General features: G+C 51.5%; 2 protein-coding genes across 2 annotated transcripts; both read left to right on the top strand.

The window, feature by feature from the left end:
- The first annotated feature begins 495 nt into the window (after nt 1-495).
- On the top strand, nt 496-4,650 carry RAB5IF (RAB5 interacting factor). Its single transcript, XM_052683714.1, has 4 exons — nt 496-688; nt 949-1,052; nt 2,354-2,483; nt 2,905-4,650. The coding sequence occupies exons 1-4, from the start codon at nt 557-559 to the stop codon at nt 2,944-2,946; spliced, it is 408 nt and encodes a 135-aa protein (XP_052539674.1). The 5' UTR covers nt 496-556; the 3' UTR covers nt 2,947-4,650.
- A 1,262-nt stretch (nt 4,651-5,912) lies between these two features.
- Nucleotides 5,913-22,756, top strand: GGT7 (gamma-glutamyltransferase 7). The gene is made up of 15 exons (XM_052683701.1): nt 5,913-6,106; nt 8,455-8,681; nt 9,316-9,467; nt 10,054-10,168; nt 10,663-10,730; nt 11,308-11,381; nt 11,774-11,967; nt 13,220-13,307; nt 13,451-13,578; nt 14,976-15,064; nt 15,748-15,900; nt 16,605-16,722; nt 17,418-17,555; nt 18,271-18,370; nt 19,838-22,756. The coding sequence occupies exons 1-15, from the start codon at nt 5,923-5,925 to the stop codon at nt 19,999-20,001; spliced, it is 1,992 nt and encodes a 663-aa protein (XP_052539661.1). The 5' UTR covers nt 5,913-5,922; the 3' UTR covers nt 20,002-22,756.
- The last annotated feature ends 3,502 nt before the right edge of the window (nt 22,757-26,258 follow it).

Raw genomic sequence — 26,258 nt, 5'->3', positions numbered from 1 at the left:
TGCTAATGGAGAAATGATCGAAGCACTGGACTTCACTGCGAGTGGGGACCTGCACGGACAGGCAAGCAGGGCGCAGCTCCCGAGGAAGGATCTGCGCAGGGCTGGGGCGGAGGCGGCAGGTCGCGCTGCGAGGCCGGGTTCTCCCAGCGGCTCCGAGGTGCCCGCACGTGCGGGACACGCGGCGCCCGCAGCTGGCTCCCGGGCCGCAGCCAGCCCGGCCAGCTCCGATCGCTCCGCCGAGAACGCGCCGGTTCCGGAGCGCCCCGGACTCTCGGCCGCCTGCAGGGCTCAGCAGGCAGACTCCGCCCGGGGCCGTAAGGAGCGCCGGCTCGGCACCACCCGCCCCGCTCCCACGGCGTACCGAGGCGAAGCACCGCCTCGTGAGCCCTCTCGCCCGCCGTAGGAGGGCGGGGCGCCCGCTTTGGTCACGTGTCTCCCGGCAGCGCGGCGATTGGCGGCCGCGGGGCGCGGGTGAGTGACGGCGCGCAGCTGCCGCTTCCGGGGCCGTGCGGAGCCGCCGGGCGGGAGGAAAGGAAACGACAGGAGAGGAGGGAGGATGAGCGGCGCGCGGCGCAGGGAGGAGCCGCCGCACGCGCAGCAGCACACGTTGGCCAACGGCGGCGGGGCCGGGCCGCGCGGCTCCGTGTGGGGCAAAGCGCTGCGCAGCGACTCCGCCTGGCACGACAAGGTGCGCGACTCGGCCGGGCCGGCGGGCGGGGGGGCGGCGTTGGGAGGCTCCGGGGAAGCGCCGCCGGCACCGCCGTCCTGCGGCCTCCCGAGCTCCGCTTCCGCGCTGTCGCGGTCGGCGGTCCTGGCCGTGCGGCCGTCGGGGAGCCGCTTCGGTCTGTGGGGCGCTGGAGGCGGGGGCTCGGGGCCGGGCCGCGGCTTAAGCTGCTGTCCGACAATTGACGAAGAAAACAGAAGCCTCGTTTCGCTTTCTCTCCTCAGGACGAGTTCTTAGATGTCATCTACTGGTTCCGGCAGATCATCGCGGTTATTCTGGGAGTCATCTGGGGGGTGGTCCCTCTGAAGGGATTCGTGGGGATCGCAATGTAAGGCTCCTTCCCTTTTCTGCCCCGTGTGCTTTCCCACGTTTGGTCCCGGCTTCTTGTCTGTTTGCAGCCTGTGCTGTCAATACAGCTGGGCGCAGCCCCTGCGTTTGCCCTGTGTCTCAAACCCAGCATTGCATTCCAGGCTGCTATTTGTCAGGAAATTCAAACCCTGACACCTTCATCAGCTCCTTTCTCTCTCCTTGAGCTAACGCTTTTTTTACTTTGTTTTTCATTTCTTTTAGCGTTGTTAAAGAAGATGGGGGTGGAAGGAGCTCAGCTGACTTGTGAAGTGTCCTATTTGTGCATGTGTAAAAGGGGGCTTCAGAGAAGTGACAGGAAACGCTGGGGAGTCTCTTTGCAAATGTCTCTGCTTAATTAAGGCCTCTAAAAACAGCTCTCAGCTCTGGAGCTTTTCTTGAGGAAAATGGAATGACCTGCCCTAGCTGTGCTGAGGGGATGGAGGGAGTGTTGCTGCCTGCCTCTAAAAAAACCCTGAAGTTTGGAACTTAAGGAAATGAGCTGCAGGACAACGGTGCTGTAACAGAAGCGCAGTAGCTACATGCAGACAGTTGCATCTGAAGTGCTTCTGCTAATAGATGATGAGGAGAGGAGTTGGGAAGCATTGCTTGTACTCAGTCATCCATTTGTTCCCAAGGCGTCTTCAGGTGCATGCGCCCATTTCTGTGCTACGTGTTGGAAATAAAAACGTAGTATAATTTGGGAAACTAAAAGCTTCTAGAATCGTGCATGCAGTTGCTCTATGATATGTGGTTGAGCAGCTGCTTGCAGCTTGCTGCTGGTATTTGAACCTGCATATCTTCAAGTAGGGCCCTTCCTATAGCTTTCTGTCCAGAGCACATACTTGTCCCTTGTGAGATTGTCTCAGCCTGAAGTTAGAGTAATATAAGGCCAAACTGGTCTAAGAACAAATGGGAGGTCTCATTTTTTTTGTCTCCATTGTCTCCTAACACTCCTCCCTTTTGGCAGCCTCAAAATCAGTGTGTGCAAGGAAATGGGATTCTGTGGTGGGAGCAGGACTATTGCTGATCTGCAGGATTTGCAGATCTGCTGGTATTTCCAGCTTCTGATCGCTGTCTGTTGAGCCTTAGTTGCTGTAGGTTGTGCCTCATCCAAACCCAGCTGCTGACCTGAAGGGGCTCTTGTAAGGAAGACACTGAGCTGCCCGTGTAAAGTGACAGGGATAGTGCTCCCTTTCACCTCTTCTCTGCTGACATTTCATACGTTGCCTTGTGGCATACTGCACGTGCAATGAAAATGACAGTTCCTAATCTTTCTTCCAGATTCTGCCTGATCAATGCTGGTGTTCTGTACCTCTACTTCAGTAGCTTCCAACAGATAGATGAGGAGGAGTACGGGGGCACGTGGGAGCTAACAAAGGAAGGATTCATGACATCTTTTGCACTGTTTCTGGTAACATCTCTTGCTTTCTTTAAGTTGGTTTGTGAATCGTGTTGGTAAACTTTCTGAGGGTCTGGAAGAAAAGCTGGGGCACTGGTAGAAGAGATATGTTAACATCATCTGAGAAGCGAGCTTCATGGGAAGAACTGCCATCACTCCCCTTCCCCAGGTGCCTGAATGCCACGTGACTCGATGTGGTGGTGTTCCTAGATGGCTGGAGGGACTGTGGTGGGACTTATTGTAGCTATATCAATCACTCTGGAAGCCAGGCGAGATGAATGGCACCATTTGTGGTGCATGGAAATCCCAGGGCCTCTCTGATGCACTCCCAGAACTGGAATTCAGACCCCCCATCAGTGAGGCATGAACTTGTCAGTGTTCAAACCCTCTCCAGAGGCATGAAAACAACCTTCTCTTCCTTTCTTCTCCACAGGTTGTTTGGATAATCTTCTATACTGCCATCCACTATGATTGACACGGTCTGCAGCTTTTGCCTGTTAAATCAGTTGTCAGTAAATCAGGAAGGTTTTAATAAATCATCACCTTTAGCAGACTGGTGGGAAGGCTGGGGAAGTCCAATCAACTTCCTTCTGATCAGCATGGAAGAGCCCCACGCCTTCTGCTGGAGCAGCCAGTCTGACTCCGTTTTATATACCCGTTAATTATTAGAACTATCAAAAGCCATTGGAATTTGTGGAAGTGGTTCAAGACTGTTCAGATCTTCGACTTTCTGCGACTCTAGCCAGTAATTGTATCAAACTCCTGTATGCTGAAGATGGAATCCGTTAATTTAATGTATGTGTGCCCTGTATCTGGAATCTGTCATTATGTTCTCACGTGTCTTCCACTGTTGTCCTTTATGCAGACAGGTTTTTAAAAAGAGATTGCAAGGTTGGTGAAGGAAGGCCCTGCAGCACCAGAATATGAGTTCAGTGGCTGCCCTCAGCATTTTTGGTAGTAATCAGATCTGAATTGATTAAACAGACTGTGTTGGTACAATTTCTCATAGTTTGTTTTACTTACTAATCATTTGTTCACCGGAATTTTCAAATAGTCCTTGCCGAAGACAAATTTCTAAACAACTTTGCTAGAAAGAGCTGTGATTAATTTTGTTAACAAATGTTTAACTTAAAACATGTTCCGGAAGCTTGGAAACACCGCTGGGTTTTGCTGGCCTGATTATGGAATTGCCAACACTTACCTCAGAGCTCAGTGGTCTCGAGGAACCGTCATTGTGCAGGTGCACTTGGAATGGTAGGCATTTGAATCCTTTTTCACTTGTCTTTAAAAGCTTTTTTTTATTTCAGCCAGCTTCAGCTGTTCCTTGTTAATAACTGCAGGAGACCAACACAATCGAGGCAGCTAACATCTTACGTGTATAACTACTGATCGGCGAATCGGGCAGATCCAGAGAAGCACATGGCCTCTGGTTTGCAAGGTGCTCTCTGAGTTGGTCACACCACAGCTCAGCTCCTTCCTACTCATGCCCTTTTTATGCTTTGGTGAGGAGTCTCTGCTTTAGAAGTGTTTTTAAGGACTGTATTTCACAAGTAGTGACTGAGAAATGCACGGTCCTTGTTTTTGCCTGAGGACTTAGCAGCCTAGCTGCCATGTGGTTCTTGCTTCTGTAAACCACAGCCCGTTTATCCAGCAGGAATCCTGACCTAAAGCTGCCTTGTAGTGAGGAGCTGATGGTTTTGGCATCCCTTGGTGGAAGTCTGTGCTGCTTTCTTGGTGGAAATGAGCATGCAAAGCTGGGAATTTGATTCTCCAGCTGCTGAGCTGGGGCTCCAGCACTGACCCACCTGTGCAGGTGGCTTTCCTTTACCAGGGAGAATGCTGGCTGCTCTCGGAGGAGAAAAACACCCCTGGGTGACTTATGTCCTTGGGATGCCGAGGGAACATGCAATAGCAGGCAGCTTCTGCTACGTGTGAGTTGCCAAATTAGGTAAACGATCTCAAACGAGCTACATTTGCTCCTCCCCATCCCTGAACTTGATCAACCTTTTAGTCTGATGCCTTTTTTTATTTCCCTCTTACTTCAGCTGAAAGCATTAATTTCCAGTGGTGATTACATAGCCTGCCAATTCTTAGTCGCTCTTCGCTACTGGCATCTGCAGCCATGGGGGAATCGCTGTATACTTGAAGTGCTCTAATAAATGTCACCTGGATAACCCGCTGTGCAGCTTCTGTATCCTCTGGTCTTTAAAGTTTTGCAGAATATTGGGAAGCTGAGATTCCTTCAAGAGTCTGACTTTTAGTAAATATCTTAGCCAGCAACTCTCTGGGTTTCTTAGGTCTCTTGTGTTGCACGCTCAACTGCTGTGCTTTCAGGAGACAGAAGCGTTTGTAGTGGAAGTGGTAGCCAATGCTCACATCCAGGCTGTAAGAAGCAGGACAAACAGTGCTGTCCCTGTATAAGCCATGCTGTCCATTCAGGCCTCAGCACGCTTGCTCTGTGCTCTTGGTTTCTTGCAGGACTGAATTTTGACTGCTGGGAGGCTGTGCTGCTGCAGGGCTGCAAAGTGGAGAAGAAGAGCTGAGCTGGGTGGTGGGAGCTGCAGCTGCCAGTGTGCAGTTCCATAAGCAGGCTGCATCCTTGCGTGGTCCTGTGACGATGCAAAGGAGGCTGTGCTGCTTACAGGTTCTGGGAGGCTCACTTGCTTTGGCCCTGTAGGAATGTGGCTTTGGCTCCCACCTAGAAGCAGTGGTTCCTGGCAGGAAGGAACATGAGGAAGGTTTTCCCTGTCCTAAGCTCATTCTGAGGAGAGGAGCAAATGCATTCTGGTGCGGCACTGCCAGAAGAGTTTCCTGTGATCTCTCTTCTGGGCTGTCAGACCCCAGCTAGAGCAGCTGCTGTCAGGGTGGTGCAGCTCAGCAGGCATTACGACGGCAAACTGCACGGCAAACGTTTATCCTTGGGTTTGGTCCAGCAAGGGAGTTCTGCTGATGTCACTTTCTTAAACAGCCTGGCACGGCCCTAAAGCAAGCAGTGTCCGTTAAGGCCGGAGCGCAGCGCTGAGGTTTCAGGCTCTCTGCGTGCCTCACGGAGGTGCACCTGCATTTCCCCAGCCTGACTTCCAAGCTCCCGCGGGCTGTGCTTGCAGCCCGCTGGGTTTCACTGTGGACGCCTCGACGAGATGCCGCCGGCAGGAGGGGAGCCCTCCTGAGGACGGAAGGCCGCAAAGACGCGAAAACGGAGCGGGCTGAGGCCGGCTCGCAGACACGCTCCCGCGAGCGGGCGGTTACCGGTTACAGCCGGCAGCACCCCGGGCCGCTCGGGCTGCCGGCGGGCGCGAGCAGAACGGCGCGGAGCCGCACGACGCGGAGCCGAGCGCCGGCCCGCGGGCTGACGGCGTGCGGCTCCCACCCCGTCCCGGGAGCGGCTCCGCCCCGGCGGAGGCTGCGGCGCGGCCCGGCCCCTTCCGGCGGCGCGGGGCGGCGGGGCGGGATGGCGGCGCCCGAGGCCGAGGCGGCGGGGGGTCGGCAGCGCGCGCTGGGCGCCTACTCGCCCGTGGACTACATGAGCATCACCAGCTTCCCCCGGCTGCCCGAGGAGGAGGCGGGCGGCGCCCCCGAGGGCGGCCTCCGCGCCCGGAAGGAGGAGGACGCGTTCCTGGGCGAGCAGGACACGGGTGAGGGGCGGCGGCCCGGCCCCGGCCCCGCATGCTCCCGGCCCCGCCGCGCCCGCGTCCCGGGACCCCCGCGCTGGAGGGCGGCCCTCTCGACCCGCCCGTCCGTCCGCGGTCTCCCCGGCGGCCGCCCCCTTCCCCCCCCGCCCAGCCCCGCCGGCGGCGCTGCCCCACGGCCGCCCTTCGGAGCCGCCTCGTATCGTCCCCTCGTCCCGCGGGGCTCCGTCACGCCGCGGCTCTGCGTCGTTCATCCTCCGCTCGTTTCCACGTTCCGCATTCCCACCGCAAACGCGCTGGAGCTGCCCTGACAGCCGCGCGAGCAGCAGGCGCGAGGGGTTTTGCGAGGAGCCGGCGCTCCATCGTGACAGATGCATGGCTTTAATAAAGTCAGGTGTTCTTTTTATGCTTGTGAAAACCTTTTGCCTTTTTATTTTATTTTATTACTTTCTTGTAAATAGTCAGTCCTGTTTTTTTCTCCTCCATTTCATGTTTCTGCAAGCAACAGAATCCATCACTGCATGAGGTCCCCAAAGACCCCACCACCAGGTGGTTTCCACCCCAAGTTCTTCCTTGTGTGCACCCTGGGCCGCAGTTCATTGCCACGAGGCTGCGCTGTCCCCAGGGCCTGCTCCCAGCTTGGCCAGTGGCTCACAGGAAGGTTTGACTGTGAGGACTGATGCCTGCTCACAAATGGACCCACAGCCCAAGTGCACGCTGCTCCTGGGCCGCTCTGTAGCCTGCAGATGGACGTCAGCCCTGCTCACACCTTGTCTGTGGCCTCATTGTGCTGTGAACTGAGTGCAGTTTCCATCGTCTGTTGCCATCCCATTCCCCACAGCACCCCAGTGCCTTTGGATGTGAGGTGAAGTTTGGCAGGAGCAGTGCCAAATCTCTCCTTTTGCATGGGGGGCACTAGCAGAGATTTGTGTGGAGGTCCCGTTGGTTGTGTGTCTCCACCACATCCCCAGGTGCCACCTGGAAGAGCTGCATGAGTCTCCTGTGCTGCTACGTGGAGCCTCACACTCATCTGACACTGTGTGTGTCTTAGAAAAACCATCCATGCTTCTTCATATCACTTAATCTGCCAGGCTCCTGGGGCAGGGAATCCAGACCTTTGGGTTCTGCAGCACAGAAGGCATTGCTAACCGGTGTCCCTGTAGTGCTGGTGGGCACAGAGTAACCACCTCAGGGGATTGCAGTGTCCCCACCTGCAAGCAGCTCCGGCCTCTGCTGTCCCCACCACAGCACATCCAGAGCTGAGGTGGGCCTGTGTCCCCACAGTGCTGGTCTCCACATAAAACCAGGTCTCCTTCATGGCTTCTCTGAGAGTCAGGTGGGGTCTGAGGGCCAAGGAGGGTGAATGTTGGTGCTGGGGCATTCTGACTGGACCAACCCCCTGCACCGCATCATGGCCATGCTGTCCCAGCATAGCACTGCAGCCATGCAAGCTGAGCAGTTGCCCAAGGTCCTGTGGGACATCTGTGACACTCCTCAAAAGGTTTTCCCTCCACCCACACCAGGAACACCACTGCATGCTGCAGCCCTGCCCGCTTGGACCTGCTCACCCGGGAGCTCCTGGCTTGGAGCGGTACGGTGCCTGGTAGGGATGGGAATGCGGTGATGCCCAGGGTGCTGAGCCAGCCTACCCCTCAGAGCTGATGTGAGCCGAGAGCCCAGGCATTTCTCAGACCTTTTGATCATCCTGAGCTTTGCTTGCTGCCAAGCAAAATTTTCCCATTGTGTTCACCACCACGAGGCTGAGCATTCAGCACCCTGCTGGATCTCAGTGAGCCTCACCAGCCAGAGGAAGGGAGAGACTCACACAGAGCCTTCTCTGCAGCCAGGGCTGGGGGACCTGCAGAGGTCCCATTTGCAGGCTTGCTCTTTTCTGTTCTCACTTCATCGAGAGTCAGTGGATGTGTTTCTTGTGCCTGAGTCTGTTTTGCTAAGGTGCTCCAGATATGGCTGCTGCCTTTCTAAGTTGGAATATTCAGTTCTGCTGCATTTCTGAGACCTGTTTGCAAGTCAGCGCTGTGTTAGAACCCATCGAAACAGGGCAGTAATCATGGGTCTGGCCCTAAAGAATGGTGCGTGGGGAAAAATTCAGCTTTTTCCGCCTCTTAATCTCCAGGAAAGTAATCTTGGGATAGCTTGAGCTAAAGGAAGTGAACAATAAAACAACCTGGAGTGGCACCTGAGCCAGAAAGTCTATTGAGAGCTCATACCAATGGGGAAAATAATAAGCCCTGCGGGATGCGGCATGGTGTAACACTAGTGCCAGGTAAACTGCGCAACAGGAGCCCCGTGTTGCTCAATCGCTAATTCTTATTGTCTCCTTGCTGCCCACAAAGACCCAGACTCCTTCCTGAAGTCCGCGCGCCTCCAGCGCCTGCCCTCGTCCTCCTCGGAGATGGGCAGCCAGGATGCGTCCCCCCTGCGAGAGACCAGCAAGGACCCCTTCTCTGCAGACTGCAGCTGCCGGCAGGACGGGCTGACCGTCATCATCACTGCCTGCCTCACCTTCGCCACAGGGGTCACGGTGGCCTTGATCATGCAGATCTACTTTGGAGACCCTCAGGTAAGAAGGAGGCTTTGCAGCATGCCATGGGTTTCGGACAGGGACAAGCACGTTCCCTCACCTCCCTTCTTGCCAGCAGATTGGCCCTAGCAGCATCAGTGAGAACCCGGTGCTGAGTATGCAACCCTACCCACAACTGCCTGAAAGCTTTCCCTGCTTTTTTTTTTTTCCCTGCTGTGTGCCCAGTGGTGTCCAAGCTGGGTGGGAATACTTTCTGAGAGCAGTTCTCTGAGCAGCAGAGGCAGCTCTCCCACAGCTCCACCTGCAGAGTTTTAGGGATCCTCGTGTGAGAGCCCGTCTCTGGAAGGCTCCATGCAGGGGAATTGCTGAGATCGGAACCACACCTCCTGCTGACCCCTCATGTGGGGTGGTGCAAAGCAGATGCAGGGTGGTCATGGGGTCACACCATCTCCTGGAGAGATGTGCTGCAGAACATTTCCTGCCGCAGCCTGAATCAGCCACGAGGCACCCTGTGGTCACGGCCGCCATCACCGCGTCCCACACAGCAGGGCTGAGCTGGCTGCACATTCAGGAATGGGAGAGCTTTGCTCTTTTCAATTTCTTGCACTCTTAATGGCACTCAGATTGCAGCTCCTCGCAGGTGAGAGCTGGGCAATCCTCTCTCCATTGGCAGCTCTTTCAGCGTGGGGCTGTGGTGACGGATGCTGCCCGCTGCACAGCACTGGGCGTCGAGGTGCTCAGCAAGCAGGGCTCCTCGGTGGACGCGGCCATCGCATCAGTGCTCTGCGCAGGAGTGGTGAACCCCCACACCTCAGGCATTGGCGGGTAGGTGCCAGCTGCTCCCGTGTGTCCTCCTAGCAGGGTCCGGCCCCACAGCGAGGGACATAGATCCCTGTAACTACAGTAGCAGCTGCCAGGAAAGTTCCAGACATGGGCTGGAGAGGGCTGGGGAGCGCTTGTGTGCAGCTGAGCCCCTGTGCAGGGTGCCAGGAGCTGGCAGCACTCAGGCTTTGGCTCGCTGCAGATATCCACACTTCTCTGGCTAGGCTCTGCTCCTCGCCAGCTGGAGCCCAACTTCCATCCCAGCTGGCCCCACCTCCCCTCTGCTCCCAGTGTCCCTGAGCTACAGGAGGTGCAGGACATTGCACAAACCCAGCCCACAGCACCTCCAGGCTGGGCAAGATATTGCTCCGTTGTAAGTAAACCCTTTTTTGTTGCAAACCAGTCAGGATTAGAAGGAAAATCCCACGCAGTCCAACCTGGTGGTGGAACAGGGCCAGCAGCCCTCTGGCCATGCTGGCAGGCACTGACCAGCTTCATCCCCGATGAGGATCTGCTCTTTGCATGGCCTTTGTGGCAATGGTGGCAGTGGGGACAGCCGATGCCATGACTGACCCCGTCCTCACCACAGGGGTGGGGTGATGCTGGTCCATGACATCCGGAAGAACCAGAGCCAGGTGATCGACTTCCGTGAGGTGGCTCCATTGGGCATCCCGCCGGACTGCGATCTGCTGAAGGACAGCAAGGTGAGGAGCCCTGCAGCAGGACCGGTAGGCTGGGGCCCTCTCGTTGGCCTCTCAGTGTGAAAGAGGCCCAGGGAAGTGACAGGAGGCTGCCATGGGAGGCCCAGGGCCCTGTGAGCATGGGGAGCCAAGGGAAACCCTCCCGCACCACCTCCAGAAGACCTGGAGCCTGCAGGGCACGGAGAGCAGAGAGGCTGGTTGGGGCAGGGAGTGAGGCAACTTCTGGCAGTGGTGATCTGGGAGAACAAATGTGCCATAAGGGAGCAAGGTCCCACGTCATTCAGATGGGTTATTTCTCCTGACCAAATTGGACTGACGCTGGGATGAAGTTTCCTCATTCCTTCCGAAGACTTGTTTCCTAATTTAGTGTCTTGCCACAGAGCTCTTCCACTTTCCTTAGAGACCAAACACTTTCTGTGAGCATTACTCGCAGCTCCTCGACTAGCAGCCAGGGGCCCTGCATTTCACTCTTCTTTTTCACCTTTCCCTTTCTGCAGCCAGGTTTGCTCGTGGGGGTGCCAGGCACGCTGCAAGGCATGCACCGGGCACACCAGCTGCATGGCAGGTAAGAGCCCACCCTGCACACTCTGTGCCCCAGGCTCCCTCACAGCAGCTCTCCATCAGAGCATGCCCTCAGCCACCAGTCATCAGCTAACAGGTTCTCAGAGGCTCATGCTGAAAAATGCACCCAAGTTTTGGTGCTTTATTTAACAAAAGAATTCAGCTAGGTCGGGTTTTCAGCACAGTGAAGTTCTTTCACATGCCCTCCAAGGAGATGGACAATTAATGCTCTTAGAAACATGTGAATAACATTTTCATGCATTTTCATGCATTCTCAGCTCTCTCTTTAGCTGGATCCTGAGAAATGCAGTTGTGCTTGATGCCCTGCTAGAGCACTGAGAGAGGGAGTCTGAATAGCTTGCTCAGGGATGTGACATTTTGCTCCAGAGATGCCCATTTTCCTATCTTTGCACTGATGTTTTCCTCTGGGGTACATCATGAAACCTGCTTGAAAGAAACAACCCACTAAAAGCCCCGTGCTTGTTTTGGCCACTGCTAGCCCTGAGCCCAGCTTGCTGAGAGCTTGTCTGCCCCACCAATCCACATTGGCACATGTCTCCTTGGCTGCCCTCATTTTGCAGGCTCCCCTGGTCACAGCTGCTGGGCCTCGTGGCTGCCGTTGCCCAGGACGGATTTAACATCACGCACGACTTAGGTGAGCACATGCTGGGGAGCTGAGGTGGCACACAGCACAGAGGAGCCCACTGTGATGGCGGCTTCTTGCAGGGCTTGAGACAGCTCAGGTGGTTGTGCGTGGGAAATCAGAGTGCCTTGGATCTGGGAATGGGTGGTGGAGGGAGCAAGACAAAGCAGGGGTCTGCAAGAGGTGTGCAGTGACAGCAAACCTGGAGCCCTTTGTCAGGGCAGTGAGAAGGTGGCAGAATTTCTTTGGATTTCCTTCCCAGCTGTAGCGGGGCTGTGATCCATCCCTTGCATTCTGGCTCTCTGGTTTGGAAGAGACAGCAGCAAGATCCCAGGTCCCCTGCACATCCATGCATCCTGGGGTTTCTGGATGTCCCTCTCTGCCCCTCTCCTTCTCTCCCACAGCCAAAGCTGTGAGTGAGCTTAAAGACCTGAACTACTCCGACAAGTTTCGGGAGACCTTCCTGCCGGATGGCCAGCCTTTGTTGCCTGGCATGTTTGTGAGGCGCCTGGACCTCGCAGCTGTCTTGGAGCTAGTGGGAGCAGAAGGGACTTCAGCCTTCTACAGTGGAAACTTGAGCCAGGAGATCATCTCTGAGGTGAGCCCTGTCTGCTAGCTACTCCTGCTGCTAGTTGTGCTCTCAAAATATAGCAATGGCAGACAAAGCAAAAAACAACCCAACCTGCTCTGGCCACAGTGACAGCTATACAAATTTTCACTAGTGTGCTAAGAGTCCTTTCATGTAGACAATACTGGAAATCTACTTTTATACCTAGGTAGCTGCAGTCAGGATGGCTGGTGGCACCATTTTTCCTGGCTACCGTTCTTCATGTGATGCTCCTTCAGTGTATTTTCAGTAGTCTGGGATGGGTTTATTCAGCTCAATCCTTAGATAGGAGCTGTGTGTTAGGAAACCTTCTCTGCTGCTTCACATGGACAACCGCAGAGGCAGAGAATGAGGAATAGGAAGAGTCCCAGGCTGGTGATTCAAGGAACCCCAACTCTGGGGCTGCACCACAAAGAGCCCAGCAAGCTCTGGGATCAGGTGTTCTATTCCACGTTTAGTTACAGAGCAAAGTGCTGGCTTCCCACATCAGCTTCACAGTGTTTATTGTTTCAGTGAAGGGAGGGGTGGAAAATCACCCAAGCACACAGCCCTTTGTTTCAGTCCTGAGGTGGGAATGCACAGAGTAGTGCTCTCCAGGGAATGATCTGAATACGGTAACACCTGTACCGTGACTAAGAGCGTTACTTGTGCCAGGGGACTTTTAAGGCCAGCAGAGTGCTGTCATGATGGCCCTAACTCATCTCCATCGTAATTCAAGCACTGAGGACCTGCAGTGGAGAGAATTACCCACCTTTACTGAATACATGAAAATTACCAACCCAGGGAAAAAGCATAATGGGAAGACCAAGGGTACAGCAATCCCCCTTATCACCTGCTACAGTTAAAATAGGGTGGAAATCGGGAACTAAAGATTTCTCTTGATGGAAATCTGCTGCACCCGGTGTCCTTCCTGGCAGTATTCAGACGCTTCATAGCCTTTAGTGTATTCATCCTTGCCACCCAGAGAAGGCTGCAGGGCAGTGCTCATCCCCTCCTGGTGGGTAGGCTGAACTGCAGGCAGCCGTGGTGTGGCGTTTTGAAGATGAGCTGCAGAGCTTTCCAGTGCTGGTGAACGGTTTGCCAAGCCACCAAGGCCATGAAAGTACACATTTTCAGGGGATCCTGTAGAACGTGGCTCAGGGGTCTCGTGTCAGTTGCTTAGCAACACAGAGATGGCTCACCCAGGCCAGCAGGAGCCTCGACCCAGCTTTCTCAGCGTGCGCTGCCTTGCTCTCCTACTCAGGTCCAAAACTATGGAGGAGTCTTGGAGGAGGAAGACTTCAGCAATTACAGTGTTACAGTGGAGAGTCCCGTCCACACGATCTACCGAGGTAAGCACTGCTGCCTGACCCACTGCCATGCACTTCACCTGATAGGAGGTGACAGTGTAACACATCTGCAGAAAAGCCCTCCAGGGAGTTTCCTGCAGTTACCTACTGCAATTGATGCACCTGGAGGTTTCTTCTCTTCACAGGTCATCTTGTTTTGAGTCCCCCACCTCCACATGCAGGTCCTGCTCTGATCACAGCACTGAATATCCTCGAGGGCTTTAACATCACAAATCTAGCATCCAGGGGGAACATCTTGCACTGGATTGCAGAGGTAAGAGGAGAGTCAGCATTTGGCTGACTTTGTTGTGCTGCTAGAGAATGATTCATTTATTCCTTGATTGTACAAAAGTGTTTGTAGGTGATTCCCAGAGGAGAATGAGCAAATAGACTGCTAAGGTGTAAATCTGAGCTGTGCTGCAGCCTCAGATAGGTGCAGATGCTGGAGCCCCCTGCTCAGCTGAACTCTTTCTAGCTTAAGCAGAGCCTTTTTGGAAGACCAGATTGTGGCTTTTGCCCACTTCCTGTATGTGAGAATGACCCTACAGCATCTAATGGTATCCCACTGATTTCTTCCACCTTTTATGCTACAGAGGCTTTTGTAGAGGACAGCTTGCACAGCACAGGAAAGTTACTGCCTTAGCAAAAATACAGCAACTGGGGGTGTTACATGCTGCTGGAACTATGAAGAGGCTGAGAAGGATGACTCAGAAAAGTTATTTTGAGTACTCTTCAGGGAACTTTAAATGGATCTGTTTGTGCTGCATTTACACCTGACAAAGAGTTTCATTCACTAGTTATCATGTCACAGGTGAGGAGCAGCAGCCTCTAGATAAAGGGCATTCACTTCAGGACACAAGTAATCCTGATTTCTCAGGATTGCAAAGCTGATCACATTGCTGAGATTCAGTGCTAAATCATCCCTGGGGCAGCAATGACCAAGATGTCTTTAACGAGAGCCCACGGGTTTGACATATGCTCTGCTTGCTCTTGCAAGCTCCTCAATGGCCACCAAGCTGCTTGTACATCCTACTTATGCTATGGTGGTCATGGTTTCATGGAAACACCACCTTGTCCAGAAGTTAATCATGCTCTGAATTGTACATCACAAGATAAAGTATGGCATTTCAAGACTGGTTGTTGATGAGCGGTGCGTATCAAAATGGAAATGAGCCCTTTTGAAACTTGAATGAAAATGGCATGACCTGAAAACTGGCAGTCTTGTGCCATCCTAGAGGAAACAGCAAGCCCAGGACCCATTTTCCCACTGGGATTTGGTGTGATCTATTCTATTGTGGTGACCATTTAGGAGCAGAAAGAAAGAAATAGAACGAAAGTTGCATGCTGGTGATCCTGTCTGCCAGCTGGCAATACTGCTGAACCATAGCTGGGCTAAGCCAGCTGGAAAACACTGCCTGGAAGGTGGAATGTACACAAGTACTACTTGATACACTTGCCTCTCCCTGCATGCAGTTTGCCATGAAAATCTGACCCCCTTTGATCCCCATGCCCACGTGTGGCAGCCCTTTTCACTGAGGCAGACCTTTGAGTTCATGGGCTTTGGACAACATGCTGGAAGAGCAGGTACCTCCTGTTCGGAGTATCAGAAGTGATATTTCCAATACCACCTAAGTGATGTCCTGTGTCTCCTTCTTTGTGTGTTTGATTTAGACATTAAAAATCGCTCTGAGTCTAGCTAGCAACTTGGGAGACCCATCCGACGATGCATCCATCGTTCGCGCTGCAGAAAGCATGCTGAGGTAGGTCTGAGGCTGAAGGGCACGTTGGTGGTTGCAAGGTCTGTGGTTTGGGTATCGTTCCTGCATTTCCTCTTTCCTGCACACAAGGAAACCTGAGTTTTTTCCATTTCTATTTTACTGAGGAAAGCTCAGTCCTCATGCTCACCCTCCCACGAGGATCACAGCTGATGCCACAGGCTGTGGAGATGTCCTCACAGGATGTCCTCACACAGAGGTCCTGCTTACTGTTGAGGGCTCCTCCTGCTTTCTGATCTCCCTAAGTTTTCCATCTCGGGGGTCGGACAGGCTGCCTTTGCAGCACACCCAGAGGCGTGGGAGCAGCCAGACCTGGGACTGCAGCCCAGCTTCCTGCAGAGCCAGGTGCAACCACAGCAGGTGGACAGAGCTGGCTCTGTCTCGCCCTTCTCTGCACACAGGGAACCAGCGCTCTGCCAGTGGCGGCACCTCTCATCTCCCAGGGTGGAGTCCATGTCCACGGGTAGAGCCCAGGATGTTGGTGGCTGTGGCAGAGCCACCTCGTCTCCTTCTGCTGCTGAGCGGGGTGGTTCCCTGCCTGCAGTGCCAGGCTGCACCGTGAAGCGATCCTGCAGCTGTGTAAATGAACCCCCCACCAAGAGACCAAGAGATATCTGGCCTCCTGCGCTCATCTCCTTCTTTTCTCCTTCCCTTCCTCACCGCTGAAGTAAATCAGAGGCTGATTCCCTGCGCCAGCTGATAAATGAGTCCCAGCCCTTCTCATCGGATCTCCGCCTGCCTCACTTCTCTGTGGAGAGCGGAGCGGCTGCCAGCCAGGTTCTCGTCATGGGACCCGATGACTTCATTGTTGCAGCCGTAAGGTAAAGGATTTACTTCACAACGCGCTCAGAGGATGGGAGCAGGAAGAAGCAGGCAGGTTCAGCAGGGCAGGACAGAGCCAGACCTGGGCTGCTGTCAGATGGAGCGGGAGCTTTGCTCCCACACAACCCAGCCCAGAGCTGTGGTGTCCAGCATGCTGGGCTGGCCCATGTTCTTCCTCCAGAAACCCTGAAGGGGAGAGACTGCACTTTCCTAGGCAAGACTTGTAGCCACGTGAGGATTTTGTATGGATCCTTACTGTAAGAATGGCATTCCCAAAGTCCCCGGCCCCGTGGGGCTGCTCCAACACTTAGTCCTGCAACAGGAGGAGAGGAAAAGCTGGGGTGGAGCTGAGAAGGCCCCGAGGTGCTGCTCCACACTGCGCAGCTCTACCAGCTCTATCCATGGCTCTCAGGTGCCTTCACTGGCCTCGCTCTGCTCCCTAGAGAGGCTACAGATGCATTCAGCAGCCTGGAGGCAGACCCACCGCTGGGGGGGAATCCTTGAACACAGGGAGGGGCTCATCCTCTGTCACCCACATGGTTACAGTGCCTGTCCCTAAATACATGGAGAGTTCTGCTGTGCACATCTTAAAATACCGTGGCAGACTCTGTCAAGCCAAAAAGGGACAGAAAATTGCATGACTGAAGGCCTCGATGTGTACACTGTGAAGAATTGTATGAGATTTCTTCTCATTTCTTTTCAGTTCTTTGAATCGCCCATTTGGTAGTGGAATAATGACAGCCTCTGGAGTGCTCCTGAACAGCCAGATGTTGGACTTCTCCTGGCAAAACAAAACAACAAACCACTCCATTCCCAGGCCGGTAATGAACAGCACAACAAATTCTCTATTTGAGCTGCCTGCACTATCCTTATTAATTGCAATCCCATCTCCACAGTGGTGAGATTATTTGGTGGCTTATTAATAACTTAGAGAGAGCTGTCTATAGAAAGCTCCTATCTTTTCACTATATGAAATGCTGAGATAGAGTAAGCAGGAAGCTACATGTGCATCAGTTATCACTATAATGTGGTGTTGCCACAGCATAGCACAGCTGTGTGTTGCAGGTAGCTATTTTTCCTGTAGCCCAGATGCACTTTGGAGCAATTGTCCTCTGGGGACTTCAATTAATAACTCATTATGAATTACTGCTTTGCAGATTTTAAGATAATAAATGGTAGAAGAAAAATCATCAGGTCTTAGAAAGAAACAATTACAGACCAGTACTGGTAGCATCTAGCACTGCCTTGTTGATTCTTCTTACCATGTATTGAAAAATTGTCCCAGTTTTCTATGTTGGTACATTAGGAGTTGGTAAATGGCTCTGTATATCTTCTGTAAGACAGCTTTGAGAGCATGAAACAGGCTGGGTCCTGTTAACTTCAGAGAGCATGATGGCAGCAGTGACAATAACAGCCTTTAAAACTGCACAGGTGCAATTGCTGGCTCCAGCAGAAGGAGTAAGAAGTTAACCTGCACAGCTCCTTGCTGAATGTTTTTGGTACATCTTTCCTGCAGCAAAATCTCATCCAGCCTCGGAAACGGCCCCTGTCTTTCTTGTTGCCCACCATTGTGAGGCCATCGGAGGGGATGTGCGGAACGTACCTGAGTCTGGGAGCTAACAGTGGGGACAAAGCCTTGAGCGGCATCATTCAGGTCAGTGCTGTGTCTGGGTGCCCACCTCCTCACAGAGCTGCTGAGCAGTACTGAGCAGGGTCCCGTGTTGCAGCACAAACTGTCCATCCTGATGTTCTAGGCTGTGTGCCTCTGTGCGTGTAGCTCCTTTTACCTTGTGAAAAATGCATTTTGGTGTGTCCAGACTAAGTTCTACCCTGCTCAGCGTTCACTACATACTGGGGAGCTCCTCATAATTTATTATTTGTAACTGAGTGAAGCATGTGCCAGTAGCTTCATTATTTGTGCAACAGTACCATATTATTAAAAATAAATTTGGTTCCTCTCTTCCTTATCTCTTGGAAGGCATCATTCAGGGCAAAATTAAAGCCAACCATTGCTTCCTTATGCTTTGTTAGAAGTCACATGCTGATATTTTGGCATAAAGAAATCATTTTTAGAGATTATGTCATGTTCCAGACTAACAACTCTCCTAATTTAGCAGGAACTGTGTGACAGATTGCCCATGTGAGCCTGAAATGTACCACTTTTCCCACAATATATAGGCTGTATTTCAAGGTTCTCTTCATGTTGTGAAGACCTGCATTAGTTCATGCAGTTTGGCAAAAAGTTTGCGTTCTTCTTTGCCTGCCGCATTTGCAGATGTTGGAGCTACAAATAAGAAGGATGCTCAGGAAGCTCACTTTTCCTATTCTCTTTACGTTTTTATTATTTGGGGTCTTTTATTCTCTTGCAGGTCTTGGTTAATGTGTTAGCGTTCAACAAGAATCTGAGTGAAAGTTTGTCTCTTGGTCGTCTTCACCCACAGCTTCAGTCCAACACCTTGCAGGTTGACAGTGAGTATGGGCAGAGGGTGCGGTGCGGCCCGCGAGTCCGGCGTGTGTAGGAGAGTGGCAGCACTTCCTTGGGATGCTGCCATGGAAATGTGACAGCCCAGTGCACGGCTCACCAGGCCACAGGATCCTTGGTCCGGAGGTTTGGGGCAGACAGAAAGTGGCAGCCTTGCTTCTTGAAAGCTTGGGGACCGTGCCGAGCCATGCTGTGGTCTGGGGAGTGCTCCCTCGCCTCCCCACCACCGCCTGTCCAAATTCTTGTAGGTTCTCCTCTGTCCCAGCCCACCTCCTAGCAGCAGTTTTGTCCCTTTCCTGAAAACCTTTCAGGCGATATGACATCACTGTGGATATCCAAATGAAAAAATATCGCAATCGTATTTTCACTCAAACAGATCCCAAAGGCTAGGAAATATTCACACACGTTATTACTGCTCCCATAAATACTTTTCTTTCACTTTCCATTCTCGAATCCCAACAGGCAAAGGCGCAGGACAAGGCTGTGATCTTAGTGCTGGAAATTCAGCATCAGTGCTGAGGCAGTGGAAACTGCACTGTCAGCTCTTGTCCTTGTTACTGAAGTCTTAGTCTATTTGGTGTTTTTCACAAAGATCCATATCTTACCAGAGTGAACCGTAAGTGAATTTTGGTTCTCATTGCACACACAAAAAATAGCAAACTTTCTAGTCCTTCCTATTCAGGAGGAAAATGTAGAAACGGCTGTGAAGTGTGTCCCACAAGCTGGAAAACTAAAATGTAATTAAAACAAATCCAGAACTTCAAAAAGTCCTCATTTGTAGATTTGGATGTTCAATGTCAACAAGGTTGTGTTAAGATACATCTACAGTGCTTAAATCACTATGGTATTTCTGTGAGTCTGCTGGATTTGTCCATCTGCTTCCCCTGCGCTGTGTCCTCAGGCACTCCTATTTATATGGAAATTAAAAAATGCCAAATAAACAAAATAAGAGCAGAAGAGCAAACAGCCCGAGGTTTATCACATTCTAATCGACAATGTTTGTCATTTGCCAGCTTGTGTTCGAGTTGCTTTGCATCTCATTTTGAGGACTGGCTGTTAATGCTGTTATTTGTAACAGAGCTCTTCAGAGCAAGGACTGCCCTTTGTTCCGTAAACAGAGTCACTAGGATGGGTGCCAGCAATGTCTTTTTCCCTTTTCAAAGAGGACAGTTTTCCACAGTTTTCCATATTTAAATGATATTCTGGATCTTCTCCTTTCCTCCCCTGCACAGAGCATTGCCCAACTCTGAGCAGCCTTTGCTGCTGAGGGTGTGCTTGGGGCAGTGCAGGCTGGACCTCCTCAGCCTCAGCCTCCTCACCCCATCTTGGACACCTCCTCAAGAGGCCACAGGCAGTTTCATACACTCTGAAGATCCCAACAGGGTTAAGACAGAGCTTTGCATCGAAGGCAGCAGTGGTTTCAGTTACAAAGCCCTCTTTTAAAATCCCTACAGGTGAATTTTCTGAAGAAGATATTGAATGTCTTGTAGCCAGGGGCCATGAAGTGGATAAAGTCAAAGTGCTCTCCCTGGTCCATGGGGCCAGGAGAACCAACAGTTTCATCATCGGCCTGAAGGACCCCAGGAGCATGGATGCTGCTGGAGCCACAATATTGTAGCACCTCTCAGACAACTTATTCACTGAACAAGGCTTTGGACACAACCCCAGTGATGTGCATGTTCTGAAATGGTCCCCTCCTGCTCCCCAGAGTGGGATCACTGCATACACACACATACATCTTCATCGCTGAGCAGACGTCCTGCGTTCCCTACCCAGGATGGCACAGGAGGCGTTAATGGTGCCGGCACAACATCCCTCTGATGTTTTTTTCTTTTAAAATAATTTGATTTGCAAGCAGCTCTGTCACTGCTATAGGATCACAGGGAGTTTTCCTTTTGGCACCATCTTATCATTCATTCCAGCCTTTTCAAAAGCCCAGCTCTAGCCAACTACACGATTTTAGTGAGCAGCAACATTAGCAAAGGAAACAGTGACAGTAAAAAACAGCTGCTGATCATACTGTAATCTTCATCTCCTTTTCTTTCCCAAATTCATTATTTGCCTCTTTGAATCAGCAGTTAATGCAGCCTAATGTAGTGTTTGTAGGTGCCTGTAGCTGGAATATCAGGGCATCCTTTAATGTTGTGTGTGGGCTGGCTGGCTTTTGCCAGCATGCAGCCTCCTGTGTTAGATCCTTTTCTCACATCCCTGCAAACCTTGAATTTTTGGAGTAAGTATTTTGAATCACTTCTCTGTGCAGACACATTGGAGTCCGACTTTGAACCAGTCTGCCTCTTCACTGGCAAACGAGGACCCCAAATTCACTGCTGTTGTTCCCAAAAGAAGCTGTCCCACCATGCATTTTATAACAAAAACAATGGTTTTCAACTTTTAACAACTGGTGGACCCCCCCCAGTAATTTTCTTACAGTTTTCTGGCCTCTGCAGAGATTTTAAGCTTAGTGATAATGGGTTTATTCTTCTTTGATACTTTTTGGAAATATCTTCAAAGTACTCTGCAGGCTTGTAAGAATCCACAGAGCACAGACTGAAAACTGCATGGAAACAGTTTAGGTAAATTCAGGGCTTTCCTTACACAGCCTTGTCTCAGCCTGCTGTGAAAGCCTAAGTTGTATAATCCCTACAGAGAGGCTTAGGGTTTTCTGCATGCTAAATTCACGCCTGTACTTCAGCTCTGGTGGCTCTATTAGAAAAGCTGTGGAGAGAGAAAGGGTCCAATGCAAAGCAAAGACCACTGAGATAATTTTCTGTCTGTAACAAGAAATACAGAATATAAGAATACCTCTGCATTTCTTGTCTGAAAGAGAATGGAGAAAATACCACATCTGTTTGCTGCACCATTGAATTCAGTCCACGCTGGAATGTTTCCGTCTATTTTTTCAGCTAACAAGTTAGAGAGAAACCCTTGGCCATAAGAAATTCTGGAATCAGATACATTTCCACAGCAATGCTTTCCTTCACATTGCAAATATGCCAATGGCTGCTGCAGGCATTCCACTCGTGTGCTGCCTGTGGCTGCCTCAGCGTGCCCCTTGGTGACACAGCTGCCCCAGCCTTCCTGCTGAGGAGCCCCACAGACACTGCTCCACATGTAGGGCTGTGCCCACACAGCCTGGCACAGGGCGCAGGGAGCACGCAGGGTGCTTGGAGGTGGTCAGGAAACTACCAGAGAGAATTGGATTAATTGTTCCTGACACCTACCGGCCGAGTGTCCCAAAGCATCTTACAGTAAGTCTGGCACATTTTGCTGTGGAAGGAGAGGGGTGCTTTTCTGCTTTGCTGAAATGCGGCCAGCCAGGAGGCAGCCACTGGCAGACATCAACGCCAACAGTTCTTTCTGTTAGGAAACACAGAATCATAGAATGGCCTGAGTTGAGGAGGAGCACAGTGACCATCCATTTCCAACCCCTGCTATGTGCTGGTCGCCAGCCAGCAGACCAGGCTGCCCAGAGCCACATCCAGCCTGGCCTTGAATGCCTGTGGGGACGGGGCATCCCTCTGGCCACATCCGTGGCCTCAGCCAAGAGATGGAAAAATTATGAATTACCTTTGGGAAGTTGTGTCTCTGTCACCAAACTGCCCCTATGGCAAGAGCAGGCTTTCCTCACCAGAAGGACCTCGGCTCATTTATTTTTCTGTCACAGGCAGTAGAAATGGCACTGCCCAAAGCTGGAGCATTCATAAAACATATGGTGTCTTGGAGCTGGCCTCTCCAGGTCAGACAGCAAGGAGAGCATATGTTTGTGTGCATTGAATCACAGGTGAAAATTTGGGAGTTTCTGGTAAAGGACAGCAGTGATCTGTGCCTCAGACATGGCATGGTATGAGCACAGCTCAAAGCGGTCAGGTAACTGATGCTACAATACTTAGCATGGAATACTGCAGAACACTTTGAAAGAACATTCCTTTTTATTCCTTCAATTCCTTTCACAAAATCACTTCTGATGCCAAAAACTGTATTCATTTGTGAACTGGAGGCTCTGGTTTTGAATTGAAATGGGCTTATATGTCCCAAGGTGTGATTTCAGAGCAATTATTCAGAACCTTAAAATAAAGCACGTTCCTAAGTGCCCTCCTGTCTCTCTGGCTTATGTTCCAAAAAATACTGTTTAGTATTAGAAGACGCTTTGAATTATTCACCATTTCCTCCGTTTAAAAATGGCAGCAGTGTCACACAGCTATATTCAGTACTGAATCCTCTAATCAGCTAATTGGTCCTGTGTCTCTGGTACTGCAAGTCAATCCGTTGTGATGAGACCTAATGAACTTAGTTTGTGGCACCAATAAACACCTGATGTTTCCATATGTACGGCTGAGACAGACATTGTGAAATAAAGGGCCACATTCTGGAGACGTTGTGTGCGCAGTGTCTGCACTGATTTCAAGCCAGCTATTGCAGACATCTAACTACCCTGAAGCAGAATTCTCCCAAAAGTTATACATCCAAGTGTCTGAGATGCTCAGAACACAAAGTATGAATTATAGGATGGCTGAGAAAAACAATAAGGAAAATAAGAATAAAATAACAAAGATAATAATAATAAAAAATAAGATATGCCTTTGTCAAATATAACTACTGTGGTCTTGAAAGCCATCTGTGTGTATCTGCCCCCGTTTGCTTTGCTCTCCACTAACATGCACAGTTTTTTTACATTGGGATAAGCTGAAAATGGGGCCTGGCATTAAGTGTCAGCTCAGTTAGGCAGAGATTTCTCACAAAGGCTCAATGCCATTCATGAGTGCAGTTATCAAGCACTGCTTTGCTAGCTGCAGATACCTCTGTCTGCCTATGTGTGTCAAGCCCAGACCAGTGCATGTAAAGGCCTAAAGGAGAGACAAGGCTGAGGTCGGCATCTGGGACCAGGGATGCTCTGGGCCCTGTTGCAGTGCCGTTCTGTTCACCTCATTTTCCTGCGGGGTGCCTGGACACGAGGACAGGCTGGAGCCTGTGCTGCTCCCATCAGCTCCCACCAAAGGAAACACTGCTGAGCTCTGTGGGGTGGTCAGAGTCGCGCTGCTGGTGGTGCCTGTTGTGGGGAAGGGCTGGAGAGCTGAACCTCCCTGCTGCCCAAACCCCGTGTGCCCCAGGGCTGGGGGCTGCGAGGGGCCCGCAGGGCAGAGCAGCCATAGGCAGGGCAGGAGGCTCTGGTCCCCAACCCTAGGAGTGGAAATCTTGCCCTGCCCTGTGCAGTGCTGCTGGCTTCTGCCTGAGGGTCCCCCAGACCCTTTTCTCGTTTGTGAACAACAATACTTATTAGGCGTCAAAAACGCTGTGGATTTTGCAAAGTTTTAGGAAGAGTGGAAGGTGGAGTGGGAAGGGCTCTTGCAGCACATGGATGATTTCATAGCAGCAGCCTGGAAAAGAGCTTCCCTACTTCAGTGATAGACATCTATCTGTGTGTTGGCCAGAGAAGGGAGAGCTCCAGCAGACAGAGTCAACCGCCAGAGGGGCAGGGATCTGATGGAAGCCAAAGAGACCAGCGTGCAGGGCAGAGGGCACGGCAGGGCTGGAGAACCAAAGCACGCTGCCCACGAAGGGCCCTCCAGTGGCCAGAGCATCTTTAGATGCAGATAGTCGGGAGTTGAGCCTGCTGCCCAGCACACAGTCCTGTGTGAACACGGCTGCTTGCCAGTCTGGCCCTTCCTACTGGTTTCAATCCACGGGGACTGGCCCCGAGCTCTCCACAAAGGCATGGAGATGCCAACAGCCAAGTACCCCCACCCTACCAACCAGCACTGCAGCCAACTGCCCACCTCTCTGTCACCACACTCACAAATTAACCAAATCCTAAATAGCTACAGACTGGGATCAAAAGTAGATACAAGGACAGCATGGCAGGTCTTCTCTCTAAGTGAGCCCTATGCCAGTATTAGAAGAGAAATCATTCCATCCAAGTCAACATGTAAGTTTAGGGAATCTAAAACTAGCCATGAGTACACCTTTTCTATACAGCATTTTTCCTTTTAAAATACTGCCATATAGGAATGTATAACCATAATCTTGACTGTCTGGCCTGAAAACCTCCTGATCCCGCTCGTGGTGTGCAGAGGCCAGCTTTACCACACTCATGGTAATTTCTACCTCTTTGATAGAATGGGATTAATCTTGACTGTGTGGTGTTTGTGCCAATCCTGGACTTTTTAAAGTGCGCAGAAGCAGAAGATAAAAAGCCACCAGAAGTGGCGTCATGAAGCTCCATAAGGCTGTGCAAGGCAGTGAGCTGCTGGTGAAAGAAGGGCTTTTTGCAGATCCTGGGTGACCAGCACACAGCCTCCCAGCTCCAGGTAAGAAAGTTACAGCACTCGGACAGCCAGAGCAAACCTTAACAAGACGCACCACTACTGCACCGCCTGAAATCTCAGCTTTGGGAGAACAATGCTCTATTTGTCATTGCGTGCTGTAGTTTACAAGATGTGCCCTGTGTTCATATAGATAAAATAAAGCAAGGGGAAAAAAAAAACAAAACAAAAAACCAAAAAACAAGGATGATCATCTAATTTTTAACGAGGACAAACAGTGGGATTTGGAGGGGGATTTTTGAGAAGAGTTCTGATCGGTGTGCTGGGTAGCAGAACACATTCTGGGGAAGATCAAGCTGGTAAGGGGGGAAAGTTAAACATACGTGGGTAAAGAAGTGCCTCCTTGTACAGAAGAAATTATGGAGATGAGGAAGGAAGTCAGGTACTTCTCAGATACTGAACAAGACTCTCAGCTTCCTCTTGCTTCCAGCTCTAAAGACATGAGCAGAGTAAGACAAAGACAAACACTTCATGTGAAAGGCTCCTGGCAAGCAGAAACTCCCTGGCAGAAAACCAAATGTGCCACTGCTCTTTGCTGCCAACATGAGGCTGGTGCCCCATCTCACCTCCTGACACTTCTGAGGAACTTACCAGGATCTGGGAGAGTTTCTTCCCTGCGACTCTGACTCACAAGGCTTCAGGCTGGGAAGTGAGCTCTGGGACATAGGTGTACCCCAGTACTCCGGGACATTACCCTGCCACATGCTGGCCCAGCATCACGGTAATGTCCCAGAGGGAATCCCAAGCCGCCAGCGCACCTGCAAGCCATGCTGTGGGCTGTGCCTCCCCCAGCCCCGTTCTTCACAACTCTTTGCCCCCATGTTTCTTCCCAGACCTCTGTGTGCCTCCCATGAAGGGAGAGACAGCACGAGGGCTGTGCAGGGAGCTCCCACACCTCAGGCACCGGGGCAGACATGCATGGAGAGAGGCATGAGCAGAAAAACCCTTTAGCAAAGAATTGCTGAACATTGGTCCTTCAGCAGGGAGTGTTTGAGCTGCCAATGCTGCATAAACAAACAGCCTGCTTGCAGCTTTCTACACACCAAAAATACTTGGTGTAAACATTGGTCATACAATAACAGCGGTGATTTGTTTTCTCATGGAATGGATTCATATGTTCATTTTGAAAAATCCCTTTTTTTTTTTTTTTGTCAGCTCTAGCAACAAATGAGAAGTGGGACAGCTGCATTTAAAAGCTTTTGTAAAATAAATGTTTCCTCTTTTCATGCCATTGCTGTGGGTATCAGGGCTGTGCCTGTGGCTGCACCCAGCAGTGAGCTGGGGGCTGTGCACCCCTGGGAGCACAGCAGGACCTGCCCACATTGCTTTGCCAACTGTACGGACTTCTGAAGGACCAAAGGCTGTATTTTCACAACGGACTTCTGATTATTTTACTGGCCTTACACAGCAACTGCCACGCGCTTCTTTTGTTTACCAGCAGAAGATGGTTGCTTTTCAATGAAAGCAGAGACTGGCAGAAGAAAATCTGACGTTTCTGCAGCAGCACTGATGTAGTATGACCTCAGCATTCCCCACGTGCACTCAGGTTTGCAGG

The sequence above is a fragment of the Tympanuchus pallidicinctus genome, unplaced genomic scaffold (assembly GCF_026119805.1).
Source record: "Tympanuchus pallidicinctus isolate F22 unplaced genomic scaffold, pur_lepc_1.0 scaffold20, whole genome shotgun sequence".
Lineage (NCBI taxonomy): Eukaryota > Metazoa > Chordata > Aves > Galliformes > Phasianidae > Tympanuchus > Tympanuchus pallidicinctus.
This window is presented reverse-complemented; position numbering and strand designations above follow the sequence as displayed.

What these genes read in the sequence shown, in the direction of transcription:
- RAB5IF (XM_052683714.1), top strand. Translation starts at nt 557, where the DNA reads ATGAGCGGCGCGCGGCGCAGGGAGGAGCCGCCGCACGCGCAGCAGCAC. An exon ending in ACTCCGCCTGGCACGACAAG is followed by an intron (nt 689 to 948) that starts GTGCGCGACTCG and finishes TTCTCTCCTCAG; the next exon opens with GACGAGTTCTTAGATGTCAT. An exon ending in CATCTTTTGCACTGTTTCTG is followed by an intron (nt 2,484 to 2,904) that starts GTAACATCTCTT and finishes TCTTCTCCACAG; the next exon opens with GTTGTTTGGATAATCTTCTA.
- GGT7 (XM_052683701.1), top strand. Translation starts at nt 5,923, where the DNA reads ATGGCGGCGCCCGAGGCCGAGGCGGCGGGGGGTCGGCAGCGCGCGCTG. An exon ending in CCTGGGCGAGCAGGACACGG is followed by an intron (nt 6,107 to 8,454) that starts GTGAGGGGCGGC and finishes CTGCCCACAAAG; the next exon opens with ACCCAGACTCCTTCCTGAAG. An exon ending in CACACCTCAGGCATTGGCGG is followed by an intron (nt 9,468 to 10,053) that starts GTAGGTGCCAGC and finishes TCCTCACCACAG; the next exon opens with GGGTGGGGTGATGCTGGTCC.